This window comes from Pinus tabuliformis, chromosome 9, assembly GCF_031772625.1.
Source record: "Pinus tabuliformis cultivar Carrire ecotype Pingquan chromosome 9, CPIR1, whole genome shotgun sequence".
Lineage (NCBI taxonomy): Eukaryota > Viridiplantae > Streptophyta > Pinopsida > Pinales > Pinaceae > Pinus > Pinus tabuliformis.
The window spans coordinates 817083528-817096544 of record NC_142307.1 but is presented as its reverse complement, the minus strand read 5'-3'; the positions used below and the strand labels follow the sequence as shown (position 1 = coordinate 817096544).

Here is a 13017-nt window from a genome sequence, read left to right as displayed (position 1 = left end):
GTATCACAATGGCATTTTTAGGGTGAGCATTGAGAGCCATAGGCTTGCATGCATGCAAATCATTGATTGCCACACCATGGGCTTCTTCATTACACCACCATTTGTTACTCGTGCCCTAGTTATTCAAAGATGATGATGCACTTGGACCATGTTGCCCTAACCGTCCACACATTGCACCCGACATTTGCTAGGTGATCCAAAACCTTGAGGAGGTTATGCCTTTCCTAGCTAGATGATGGATGACATGTGTCATATTCTAGCCCTTATCGGTGGGGCATTGACTTGATCTTCAGCCACTTGGAGACTCATGAGACCCATTTGGAGTCTTCAAATCCCAAATAGGGGTTTGGAGATTATTTGTAGAATTAGGAGGGCATCACCCTCTTTGTTATGATTTTGGAGGCTCCCTCTCACATTTTTAGCACATGAGGCCTCCATGTTGCCCCTTTAGGCCTCCATGCTTGCATGACATCAGCCTTATGTGGGCCTAGGAGGAAAATTTGATTTAATTTTTGAGCTATCGTGGTTGGCTTGTAACCATGGGTGGGTTACTTAGCATATTTGGCAAATAGAAGGGCTTTGTCATTTACAATTCGAACCAATGTTGCATGAGGCAGGGACGAAACAGGGACGTTTTTTTGATGCGGGGATGTTGAAGCGTCATTTTCCAAAAATCTAGGAAGTGAAGTGTCTCGGAAGTGTCTACGATATATATATATATATATATTTTTTTTTTTTTATATATATTTTTTTTAAATTTTTAAATTTTTTGCATTTATATTAAAAAAACATCCAAAATACAAAATTAGTTGTAGAAGACATGAAATCATGCATATTTTTACATAAATCAAGATAGATATGGCATCCATTGTACATCAATGATTAATGATTCCAACATCAACCATATTCAATCTAGATTGCTCTTCTCTTGTCCAGCATTTGGCTCTACTTCAATTCTATAGGGATTTTAGTCAACATTGCCTAATTTTGATCAAACAGCGTAATCCAAGCTTTATAATATGGTAGAGAAAGCTTAACATGCCTGATCAATGATTTTGACTTGAGTGAAGGGCACATAATTGCTAAGGCCATGACAAAGGAGTTCAACAATCAATAACACCAACATTGGGGTACATATAGGGCTTGTTGCTCTTGATTAAATGCCAATCACATGCCCTCATACATGTTATAATTCAATGGAACGCCACAATTCCATTGATCCTGAAAACTGTTAAGTCTGCTGAATTTTGAATGGGATATGAAATTTTATCATCTTCGTATGAAATCTGATATGGTTGGAACCACTCAAACATCCTGAGTCATTTCATGGTAATGTTAAAAATTTAATTAAAAGGATGGAAATAAAAGATAAAGGAGAATGCCACTTTTACTTTAAGAATTTAACATTATCATTAGGGAGCATCTAGGAAGCATCTAAGGAGCATTAAGGGGCACCTTAGGAGTATTCTGAAAGTGTAGTTCCTCACAGAACAATTTAAAATTTTGCAAAACAAAAAAATCCCTGTGGAAACGTCCACCTCTCGGATCCGCTTGTGATCCGCGGTGGATACACGCCCGAACCTCCACAGATCCACACCCGATCCTTTTCGGATCCGCGGGTTAGGAAATAGGAACCACAGATCGGGCAGTAGGAGCTGTGGATCGGGCCCCCCGAATCCAATTTTGCAGGAACCGCCAAAAAAAGGAGGAACTGCGGATTCGATTTTCCGATCTGTGGTTCTGCCGAAGGATTGGTGGCGGATCTGTACGGGACGCGGATCTGCCTTTGTATCCTTGGGCCGGGGGGGGGGGGGGGTTTCTTGCAACACTGGGTTATAGTACATATACAATAAGCATAGGCTAGTGTGTACAACAAAAACTTTAGTAACCTCTATATATGGTTATCCACTATTGACACAGACAAATCATTGTCATAGCAAATGTAATGTGAAATTTCAAACCTGGGTTATATAGTTCCTTTTGCAAATTTCTTCTGCTTGTATTGAATCCTCCTCACAAAGTTGTTACAAGGTGCTGGAACACTGTTTAACTTGTCCCTAGATTTAATGATCACCCAGAAAAAATGGAACGAATATTTTAATTATTGCATTCGTATGTTACATGTGCATCTTGTTGTTAATGTACTAGTGGGCAGCCAGACCCCACGATAATAGAGTCATTCATCTATGTTGTTTCTTGTGATTTGATGTTGTTCCTATCACTGCCCATGCAAAATAACAAGTTTATGTATAGAAAAAATGATTTGTGAGGCTACATGGATGAATAGGTTTAGGCTATAAAATGCATATTCATATATCTGGCAATTTTGAGTGGATTCCAATTTTTGTGACTATATCTTTATGATGAATACTCTTCTCTATTTCAATTTGCTGTCTTAGCGACTTGACGTCTGTTGATTAGGCGAGGCAGGATGATACAACCACTCAATTAATAGATAATTAATGAAAAGCTTTGTATTTAATGAATACTTGATGAGTTTGGGCTTCACCAAGAGTGATGCAAATCCTAACCTTTGCTTCATGGTTGTTGATGATGATCCTTTGATCTTAGTGTTGTATGTTGATGATTTGTTCTTTACTGGGGCAGAGAGGCTCATCGTTGGGTTCAAGAGGGAATTTCTCTCGGAGTTCGAGATGAAGGATCTTGTCTTGATACATTATTTCTTGTGATTGGACGTGTGGTAGAGACTTGATGAGATCTTCATCGAACATGTTGAAATTCAATTGAAAGCTAGAATTTCTAATTTTGATAATAACTTGTGAAGGTGCTATTGTTATTTTAGCCTTTCTTTATTTTTCATCAAGCAATTATACTTTAACAATTTTATCCATTCAGGAAAAATAGAAATTACTGTGCAGAAGGGACAAGAGACATCAGAAATTAGGCCAGTGGCTAGGGAAAAAGCCACAAAGGGAAAGCCCAACTGTGCTTTCCTTATAGAATATTTGTCAACAAGTGAGAAATCCAAGTCATACACAATCTAACCAGTAGACCAATTACCCAAGTGCCAAGTCAACCTTCGTCATGTTTGTCCTCAAGACTATCTTTAGGATGCCACATGCTACTGAAATAAAGTGTCTCAGAAATTCGCATAACTGTAGAAGAATATAGGCTTAGGAATTTTCAAAGCCAGAGAAGAATGTAATGCCACAGATGTCTCAGATACCACAGAAGTATATTGCCACATAAAGCTTGAATATCACATAAGTATTGTGCCACATAAAGCTCAGATACCACAGAAGTATATGCCTTAGGAAGCTCACTTTGTTTTGAAGAATAGCTCCTCAGGTAGCTCACAATTTCTCTCTTCATCATTTTATCCATCTTGGATAGTCACACGTGTGAAAAAACAGACGAGTTGACCAACTATTTGACTAGTTTCACATGTGAGGAAGAAGGCTGTGTTGACCAGTCCTTTGATCGAGCATTAACTAAGGGAAGGCAAATATGTGAGGGTTCGACCAACCACAATTTGACTGCAAGGCATATGTGGACTGTTGATTGCTTATCCGAGGGTTGGCCACATGTTTGAAGTTTGTTTGCTTGACAAACATTGACTTCTATGTATTTTGGTTGGTTTGTGTGAAAATTCCTAGACTCGAAGGAACCCCTACTGCAACAAATCTGAATCTACTTCACATACTTGATTTTAATTGCATTCATGAAGTTATTATTCTAAATTCTGAAGCAAGTTACTTCTGCAACCTACACTACTTAAATTTTATTTGCCTGAAACAAGGAAACTAAGAAAAGAACAAGATACATAGGACACACTTATTTTTTGGACACAATAGTCCTAGGAAATACCCAATGCGGAAAAATCGGTGTAGCACTTCTGAGGGTTTGTTATTATGCTGGAGAAATATCTGAATGCAAATCTAGGATGCTCATCTAGCAATCCTTTACAGAGAAAATACTGGCAGAAAATCTGAGTGAGTTTTACCTCACTTCACCTAGCAGAATCTCGACTGATCCAGCACAAGGCTGGCTAACCCGACTATTTCTGCACTGGCTTTGCGTTAGCCCTGCGTCACCTTCTCTGCCCTCTGTGTTAGCTCTCTCACCTATTTCGACAGTTCTTGACAGTTGCCAATAGTTTCGGCTCTTTCGACAATTCTAGATTCTGCGTGATAGACAACTTTTATACGTCAGCTCTCCCAGCTACTGCGCTGCCTCTGCGTGAGCTCTCCCTCCTGTTCTCGACAGTTTCGACTATTCGACAGTTCTGGATGCTGCGTGACAGGCCACTTTTTGTGTCAGTTCTCCTGGCTACTGCGTTGCCTCTTTGCAAGCACTCTCCGACTCTCTGTTCTGTGTTTTCCGGATAGTCCTCTCGGATTCTCTTTGCCCCTCAGTTGCAAGATCTCCCCAATCAATTTTCCTCCTGAGAACTTCTCACCTCAGAAAATCGATTTCCTAAATGTCTGTGTGTGTTTTTCAAATGAACCCCAAGTCTCTATTTTGTACTTTTCCTGTTGAGTCTTCAACGACTGAGATTAAGTTTCTAATCAATGACTAAGATTAAAACATGACTTGATCCGCCTTCTAGTTCATTCTCGCCCATATTTTGATTAATACCCATTAATATTTTAATTTTCCTAAGTTTAGAATTAGGATCCCCATTAAAAATATTAATTATTTTAATAAAATACAATCCGTGTGGAATTTCACCAAACAGTTTCTGGGTTCTTTAGAACTCATGTGCCTTAACCTCTCCACCAATTTTCAAAGCTAGAGCACTTCCGATGCTACCAAAAACTAATAGTTTGACCAGCATAGACTGGCTGTTGTTTGACCATATTTGAGTGGTATTTGACTTGGATTATTGGCACAGATTTCTAGACAAATTGCTGATTTGTAAACCTTGCTGAAGACTAATATTTTCTAAGAAAAGTTATTGGGTTTTCTCCGAAGGATGGGTTTCCTGGGGTAAAATTATTGTCACTATTGTTCATGGCTAGCTTTCTATGATGCTTACGGTTTCCATTGCATTTACTATTGAGATTTTATGAGTATAATTATTCAATGACAATGGTGGCATAAAACACTGTTTGAAAATCAATAGGAAGTAATTATCTGGTAGAAAATTGGATTCTATTGCACTTGTTGTAGAATTTCAACCTCTATTTTCCCTCGTATGATATTTTCACACTTGAGAAATTCAGCTTTTGGACAATTCGACCCTCCTCTTCAGCCGACTCGCTCTCTCTTTTTCCTAGCTTTGGCTTCCTAGAAATTTTTCCCAAAATTCCCTGCTGCAATTCTCCTCACTTTTCTTCAGTTCAATCGAGCCTCCTGATCTTGAGAAGACCACTTCCTCAACAATTGTGTGTGTCTTCGTGTTTCCCTTAGGCTTATTTTATAATTTCATTAAGACAAAGTCCCTAATCCTAATATCTTAAGTGATCAATGGCTAGGATTGAATCCTAAGCTTCACCTGAGATCAATGGTTGAGATTATATCTCAAGTCACTTAAAATAATTTTATTATTTATTCTGAGAACTTTGGCTTAATAGTCCACAGTAATTAATTAAATGAATTATTGTATTTTTCTTAAGTTAACGTTACGAATGAAATCATAAAATGGCTTACTCTAGCAAGCAAGCACCTAAAGAGGAAATAAAATATCTTCTACACTGCGAAGACACCAAGCTGATGTAGAAGACTTTTCAAGGGTTCAAAATCATTACAAAATCACGAGTGCATTGATCATCTAGTCACCCCTACAAGTCATGGGGTTATAGTACATATACAATAACCATAAGTCAGTGTGTACAACAAAAATTCTAATAACCTTTATATATGGTTATCCAAATCATTGTCATAACAAATGTCATGTGAAATTTCAAAACTGGGTTATATATTTCCTTTTCCAAATTTCTTCTGCTTGTTTTGAATCCTCCTCACAAAGTTTGTTACAAGGTGCTGGAACACTGTTTAACTTGACCCTGAGGTTGGATGATAACCCAGAAAAAATGGAACGAAGATTCTAATTATTGCATTCGTTTGTTACATGTACATCTGTTAATGTACCGGTGGGCAGCCAAACCCCACGATAATAGAGTTGTTCATCTATGTTGTTTCTTGTGATTTGATGACAGATGCTCCTTCCTATTACTTCCCATGCAAAATAGCAAGGTTATGTATAGAAAAAATGATTTGTGAGGTTACATGGATGAATAGGCTAAGGCTATAAAATGCATATTCATATATCTGGCATGTTTGAGTGGATTCCAATTTCTGTGACTACATTTTTATGCTGAATACTCTTCTCTGTTTCAATTTGCTTTCTTAGTGACTTGAGGCAGGATGATACAACCACTCAATTAATAGATAATCAATGAAAAGCTCCGTAATTCATACACATTTAACTTTTCCTAATGATTCTTCCTCCTCTTCTAGATTACTGCAAGTTTATTTCAAGTTTTAAAGTTTGTTTCTTGAAAGCCATTAATGTTGTTACTCTGGATATCCCTGATTGCAAGCTACGTTGGTTTCATGTTTAAATGGTCAGTTGCTAGGCAATCTAACATTGATGAAAGTGAGTTTGAATTGTAAAATATAGATCTCTTAATTGTGGTCCAAATTTTCTGCTTTTACACTAGGGACTGTCCTTGAATGTCGCTTTGAAAGATTACTATCTTCAAGAGCTCAAGAGGGTGGCACACACTGCTTCTCAATGGTTGTTTCATACAAGACAGGTTATGGGAGTTTGAATTACAGAATTTAAATGCAGTGATATAATTTTCATTTTGTTCATGTTTGTGATGGATATTGGAGTTTTTGAATTGGTGGCAGTGTTCTGGTTGCAGGTTGTGGAAGATCAAGGAGCCCTTGAATTGGATGGTGTGTTCAAATTAATTGCAGAAGGTGAAAGATTGCCTGTGGATTTCAGCAAGGAGCTAGAGGTAATCGGACCACTTTTGTTTTAGGAATCGTTTATGATAATAGCTATGCAGCAGTTTATCTCTACATATGGTGTAAACATATGCAAGCATCAAAGTGACATCCTCAATGTTGTAATTTTACAGGCATTGAAGCACCGCAGTGTCCTTTACTGCATTTGTCGAAAACCTTATGACAAGGAAAGAGCAATGATTGCCTGTGATAGGTGCAGTGAGTGGTATCACTTTGATTGTGTTAACCTTCCAGAGCCAGACAGTAGTGATGAAGGTTGTGAGCTCCTTTTAGAGAAGGAATATGGTGCAACAGCCGAGTTTATTTGTCCAGCTTGCAAACCATCAGAGGCACAAGAGAAATCAAGTCTTCACCTCGAGGTCGACAATGATGACAGGTATAGTGATTAAGGACTTTATATTTCCCTGATTTTGTTATAGCAAATTAGGTTATTGGTCATATTGCTGAAGTCGTTGTCTATAATCTGGTAAACATGTGGTATACACTAAATATTAGAAGTTTTAGAAAATTGGTATTCGTAAGTGTGAATTTCACTTTCATGACATTATATGGCTTCTTGCAGAGGAACAGATGTCATGGGTTTAAGAATTAGTTCATGTACAGTCCTAAAGATGATACTTGGTGAAAACCATTTTGAAAGAATATTGATTTTAGGATTTGATGTCACATTTCCTTTATCATTCATTTTTATCCTTTACTTAAATTTTTAACATTACCATGAAATGACTCTGAATGGCTGAGTGTGGTGACCTCATTGGATTTCATATGGGGAAACTAGAATTTTAAATCTCACTCAAAATCCAACAGACTTGATGGTTTTCAGGATTTCAGGATTTGGAGGATTGCAATGTTTCCATTTGATTCTGTCATGCGTGAGGGTATGAGATTGTCATTTGATCAAGAGCATGAAGCCCTTTAAGTACTTTGATGTTGGTGGCATTGATAGTTGAACATTCATGTTTGTTGGTGTTATTGATTGTTGAACTCCTCTACCATGGCTTTAACAAAAATGTACCTTGATATGCTAAGCTTTTTCTACCATATTATAAGGTTGAGGATATGAGCTGTTCACTCAAACCAAAATCATTGGTTAGGCATGTTAAACGTTTTCCATTTCTACCATATTATAAGGTTGAGCAATCCAAGTCTGAAGACTTTGAGCTAGATGATGTTTATGTAGCTCTTGTTGATGATCCCATTTCTAGTAGTGCTAAATCAATAATGAATTTCATGAGTGATCATGTTGATCAATGATTTGAAGTTTTGATGTCTAGTTGTGCTGCTGCTGCTACTACTACTACTACTACTACTGAGATTGTAGAAGAGTCTGAGGAGTCTGTAGACTTTGAGCTAGATGATGTTTATGTAGCTCATGTTCATGATCCCATGTCTAGCAGTGTTGATGAGTTTGATCATGATGAAGAGTGATCATGTGATGACTAATATGTAGACTTGTAGTAGGCCAATGGCCCCATAGCTTGTAACTTTGTTTTTGGACTCTAGAGGCCATTTAGAGCCACTCGGTGCCATTTTGATACATTCACTTTTACATGGTATATAGCTGAGAAAACTTTGCATGTTTTGTCTCTATGGGTTGGGAATCATGGTTTTAAACTTTAAAATTTGGTTTTTTCATTAGAAATTAATTATTTCATGTATTTTTTAAGGACCGGTTCATTGAATCTGACCACTGCTATTTGTCCATTTTCGATTTAAAAACTGGTTTGATAGGTGCACTGGCCTGGTCACCAGTTCCGGTTTTCAATACTATGGTTTGGATAGTGGCTATGTAGATATCCCTGAAATGATCGGGAGACATCTTGATGTCTCTTGTTACACAATGGACTTATTCCAACCTCGCCCCCCCTGCAAAACATGTGGCAACTTCTTGTTTCCATCTCCCTAAGGATTCCAAAATGCATGTTACATGCTCCACAGTTGTGGGGACATGTTGCATTACTAGATTGCTAGGAACATATATGGGGGAAGGATATTAGCTGGTTCCATGAATATAATAAGTAAGATAACATTTATTTTACTTATGTGTGGGCTTGATTACTAAAGTGTGGGCTTGATTAGTGATCCAAAATGGACCATTATATGATTTTTCATCTATCTTACTTTTTGAGTGGAAAAAATTGCAGGAAATGGTTTGCAGGTGTTGGAAACACTGAGAGGGGTTGAATCAATATTTCACTTACAATTAGTTATTTATAAAATTTGAGAGGATGAACAACATAAGAATAATCATCAATACACCACAAAAGTAGTACACAAAAGATTTTTAGGTGGAAATGCTTCTGGGAGAAAAACCACTGATCGTTTTTCTAATAATTTATGAGTAAAAAAATTCCTCAGCTCCAACTGAAAGGGAAGCTCCAACTTCCTAGTACTCTAGAAAAACATTCAATTTATTGGGAAGCTCCAACTCCTGAAAGAATGCTTCTACACCTTGGTTTTACCAGCTCTAACTGGAAGGACGCTCTAATGCCCTAGTTTTATTAGCTACAACTGAAGGGATGCTCCAATACCCTGCAAGCACCAACTTGCCGTAGCACCACCCTGCCACCCTAAAGTATTTCCAATCTCCAACCTGAAGGAAACTTCATTCTCCTGCCTTGCACACCACCCTGAAAAGATAGAAAGATAGAGTGTGGGCTCTTGTACTAGGGACAATGACTCAATTACAAAGGTATTAAGTATACCCCTTTCTGCTGATGTATGCTTCAGATATGCAATGGAGAGCCAAACTTCAATAACTGACCAAAACTTTCGAACTACGTCATGATTCCTCCTTTAACCAATAATTCCACACCTTGAGTTAAGTGTGCTGTTTGACTGGCAAAAGGAGTGCTTGAAGTTTCCCCTCAAGAACCTGCTTCCTTTTGATGATCTACAGGAATCAATTAATTGTACTGCCTAGAACAATGTCACTGACTTTTTTGGTATGCCTTTAAGAGATCTGCTCTGAAAAGGCTTGATCAGACTTTATGTCTGCTTCAGTTTTTTCTTCAGCAGGTTCTTGATCATTGATTGTTTCCTGTTTTTACTTCTTCAAACAAAATACCTTTTAATATTTGTTCAATTCTAATTTCTGACTGCACTTCTAGAAGATACCAAATCAAACCCGAGGGAATTCAAAAATCAGTCTTGTATCAAACAGACCTAGTTCTTCAAAAGCTATCTTTGTAGCCTTTTGCAAAAGATGACACAGTGACATCCTTATTGTGAGTTTGAGCCAGAATTAAGATGCCCACAGTTGGCTGCTTCAGAAAGCCCTAACCAGTGTGATGATAGCTTCAGATCTGCCTTTATCCAGCAAAAAGAAACACAATGAGGACCAAACTTGAATGCTCAGAAGGTCCTTGACTATGTTACAAAACACTACTCAATCCATGCACAGATGCCCCAATACAAAAATGAAACAAGTAATGCATAAGGTTCCACAAATCAGCGCTAGAATAGTTTTTTTTCCAGCTCTTGATGGCTCGGCCTTGGAACATGAAGACACCAAGATATTGTTTTGCCTCAGAACTGAGATTAGGTCTGTAAATCTTTCCTCAAGGAACATTCAGATTAGGCCTCAATAAAGGGTCAACTAAAGCTCCTTGGATTTGCACGGATTAGTGCTCAGAAGATCAATGAAATCTTCCTCGGAAAGGATGTCGAGATTGTTAAATAGCTCACAGATCAGACCTCAAAGCAGTGAAGGTTCACACAGAAAAAGCCCACGAAATACCTCTGGAAATCATGTCGAATGTTGCTTAGAAAATCACAGTGAATGTTGCCACCGAATAGCTCAATAACTTGCGAAGAATACCACAGAAACTCTAATTTAGAGTCTCAGAAAAGGAGGCCAAATAAACCTCAACATTCAACCACAGGAGGTCTCGGAGCTTCTCTGACATATGACCAATTAACCCAATGAAAAACCCTTCATAAAAGAAAAAGAAATAACACCAAAACCCTCAGTCCATGAAACTCTGTAACATAGATGCGAATAGCCATAGAGTAGACTTTACCACAGAAGATTAAGCCTCAAAATTGCCTGTGCCCATCGAAAAATAAGCCCATCAAGAGCTCGCAGTAGCCTAAGGACATATTACACTAATTTACTCTGAAGTCTCCCATAGATAACTACAGATGTGGTCTCCCAAACAAGGCCAAGTATGCCTCAGAACATATACACTAGCCCAGCGAAGAACCAGTGATCAAATATGAACTTCACATGTCGAAATAGTCTCCAGAACTTGGCTTATATCTTCAGTTAAGCGTGACTATGCAAGGCCACAGATCGTGCCAGATTCCATAGATAATCACTTGAATTTGTAGATATTTGAGGGCAGCGAGTCCTTAATTTATATTGGCCGAGGACACATCTAGATGGGGCAAGCTGACTTGACAATAGGAGGGAGTCGACCTCAAATTTGAATTTCAAATTTAATTTTTGGAGCCAAAAACAAATTATTTTAGGAGGCCGACTTGATTTCCAAATTTAATTAATTATTTTTCCCTTGACCATGACTTCTTTTGCAAGTGAAATTTACTAGGACAAGCCCATCATTAATTTAATTTAATTTAATTTTTGAAATAAAAATGCCACAAATAAACCAATCTATAAGTTGCTTGCAACATCTTCTTTGGGGCTTCTTGACCACAAAATGGGGCTCAAACTTTGATTGAGCATATCTCCTCAATAGTGAGGGGTTATGAGGCGTGCCACTACTGTTAGAATCAATATGACGAGGACCATGAAATGAAGATGATATTGAGCCGAAGGACCCTAATCTTGCTTGTCATTTTTGACATTGAAAGCAAGGTTTCTTCTGACTATCAATGACAACCGATTTTCAATAGTAGGGCACATTTGAGGGATAGGTCCTAGTTTAATGACTTGGGGTTTAGAAACTTGTAGAGCTGGTTTGAGGCATCAAACAACAATTCTTGGGATCAAAATTTTGCGAGCTTAACTCCTAGCTTGGGGATGTTATTTTATACACCAAAAGCTTTCTTGCGGTTAAAAAATCACCTTAGTTGAAATTCATATGTGGTAGTTGTGCCCTAAGAATTTGGCATACCCTATTGACCACCATGGTCTCGAGTGGATGCCTTGTTAGCCCCCATTAATCACACATCTGGGACTAGTCATGTGCAGATTCTAAAGGTCCAAAACCATAATATGAATTGAGGGTTGAGCCATGTGAAAAGCCTATCCGAAGCCTAACTATAGTTGGTTATCGAGCTATGCTAAATATTTGGTGGCTAGGAAAGGAAGGGTTCCATTATTTTGGTATTGTACCATATTTGAGTAGACATCTAGGAGTGTGATCTTGAAGCATAATAGACAAGGTAGAAGATTTCATGGTAACCATTTAGGTGAGAATGTCCATGGCAACTCCATTGAGAAAAGCAGAGTAGAGCATACGCCTCACCTTCTAGCTAGGTTTTTTCTCGTATCGAGTTTAGCGGGATCCCATCTTCTTTTCCAGATCATATCTTGTGATGATTTCTTTGGATGGCGTGTTCACATGCTTTTTATGTTCATTTTGGTTTCATTTATTTCAATAATTTTGAGAACCACACTAGTCATATTAAATCTAAGCTCAAAGGTAATATATTGCATGATAAATGATTTCATAATATTATAAGATTTGTTGTAATGCACTATTCTAGTGGAATATCAATGGTAGTTTATATATCATATTGGTACCATAATAATTTTCCTTGTGGTTTTGTGGGAAGATGCAAGATCTAGGGATTGGCTTGATAAGGAAGTCTTAGAATTTTAGCTACGGTGGATGGGTCATGTTGTCCCTCAAATTGTACAGGCACCACGACAACGACTCAGGGCAGGGGCTGTTACTCTGATCTCTGCCCACTCCGTTCTCGCTGTCTCCCAACAACAGGCTATGGGGGGTAGCCCTATGAAACAAGATGATGAAAGACAAGTTGGGAACCAACTTGTCCGGGAGACACAATTGAGTGGCCTAGCTACTGTGCTAAATTTGGCAAGATTTGAGGATTTAATTAGATTTAGAAATGAGACCAGTGGCTTATGAAGTGAAAATTCTTGCTTAT

General features: G+C 38.0%; 1 protein-coding gene across 5 annotated transcripts in view; it reads left to right on the top strand.

The window, feature by feature from the left end:
- LOC149151296 (lysine-specific demethylase JMJ17-like) overlaps nucleotides 1–13017 on the top strand; it is a 288744-nt gene that overhangs the window by 245801 nt on the left and 29926 nt on the right. For 4 of the 5 annotated variants that reach the window (XM_089445770.1, XM_089445769.1, XM_089445771.1 and 1 more), the window contains exons 30-32: nucleotides 6627–6722; nucleotides 6834–6929; nucleotides 7053–7315. In XM_089445770.1, coding sequence (XP_089301896.1) covers nucleotides 6627–6722; nucleotides 6834–6929; nucleotides 7053–7315 — 455 coding nt within the window. The remainder of the gene's footprint in view (nucleotides 1–6626; nucleotides 6723–6833; nucleotides 6930–7052; nucleotides 7316–13017) is intronic. The other variant, XM_089445773.1, reaches the window with a different exon arrangement.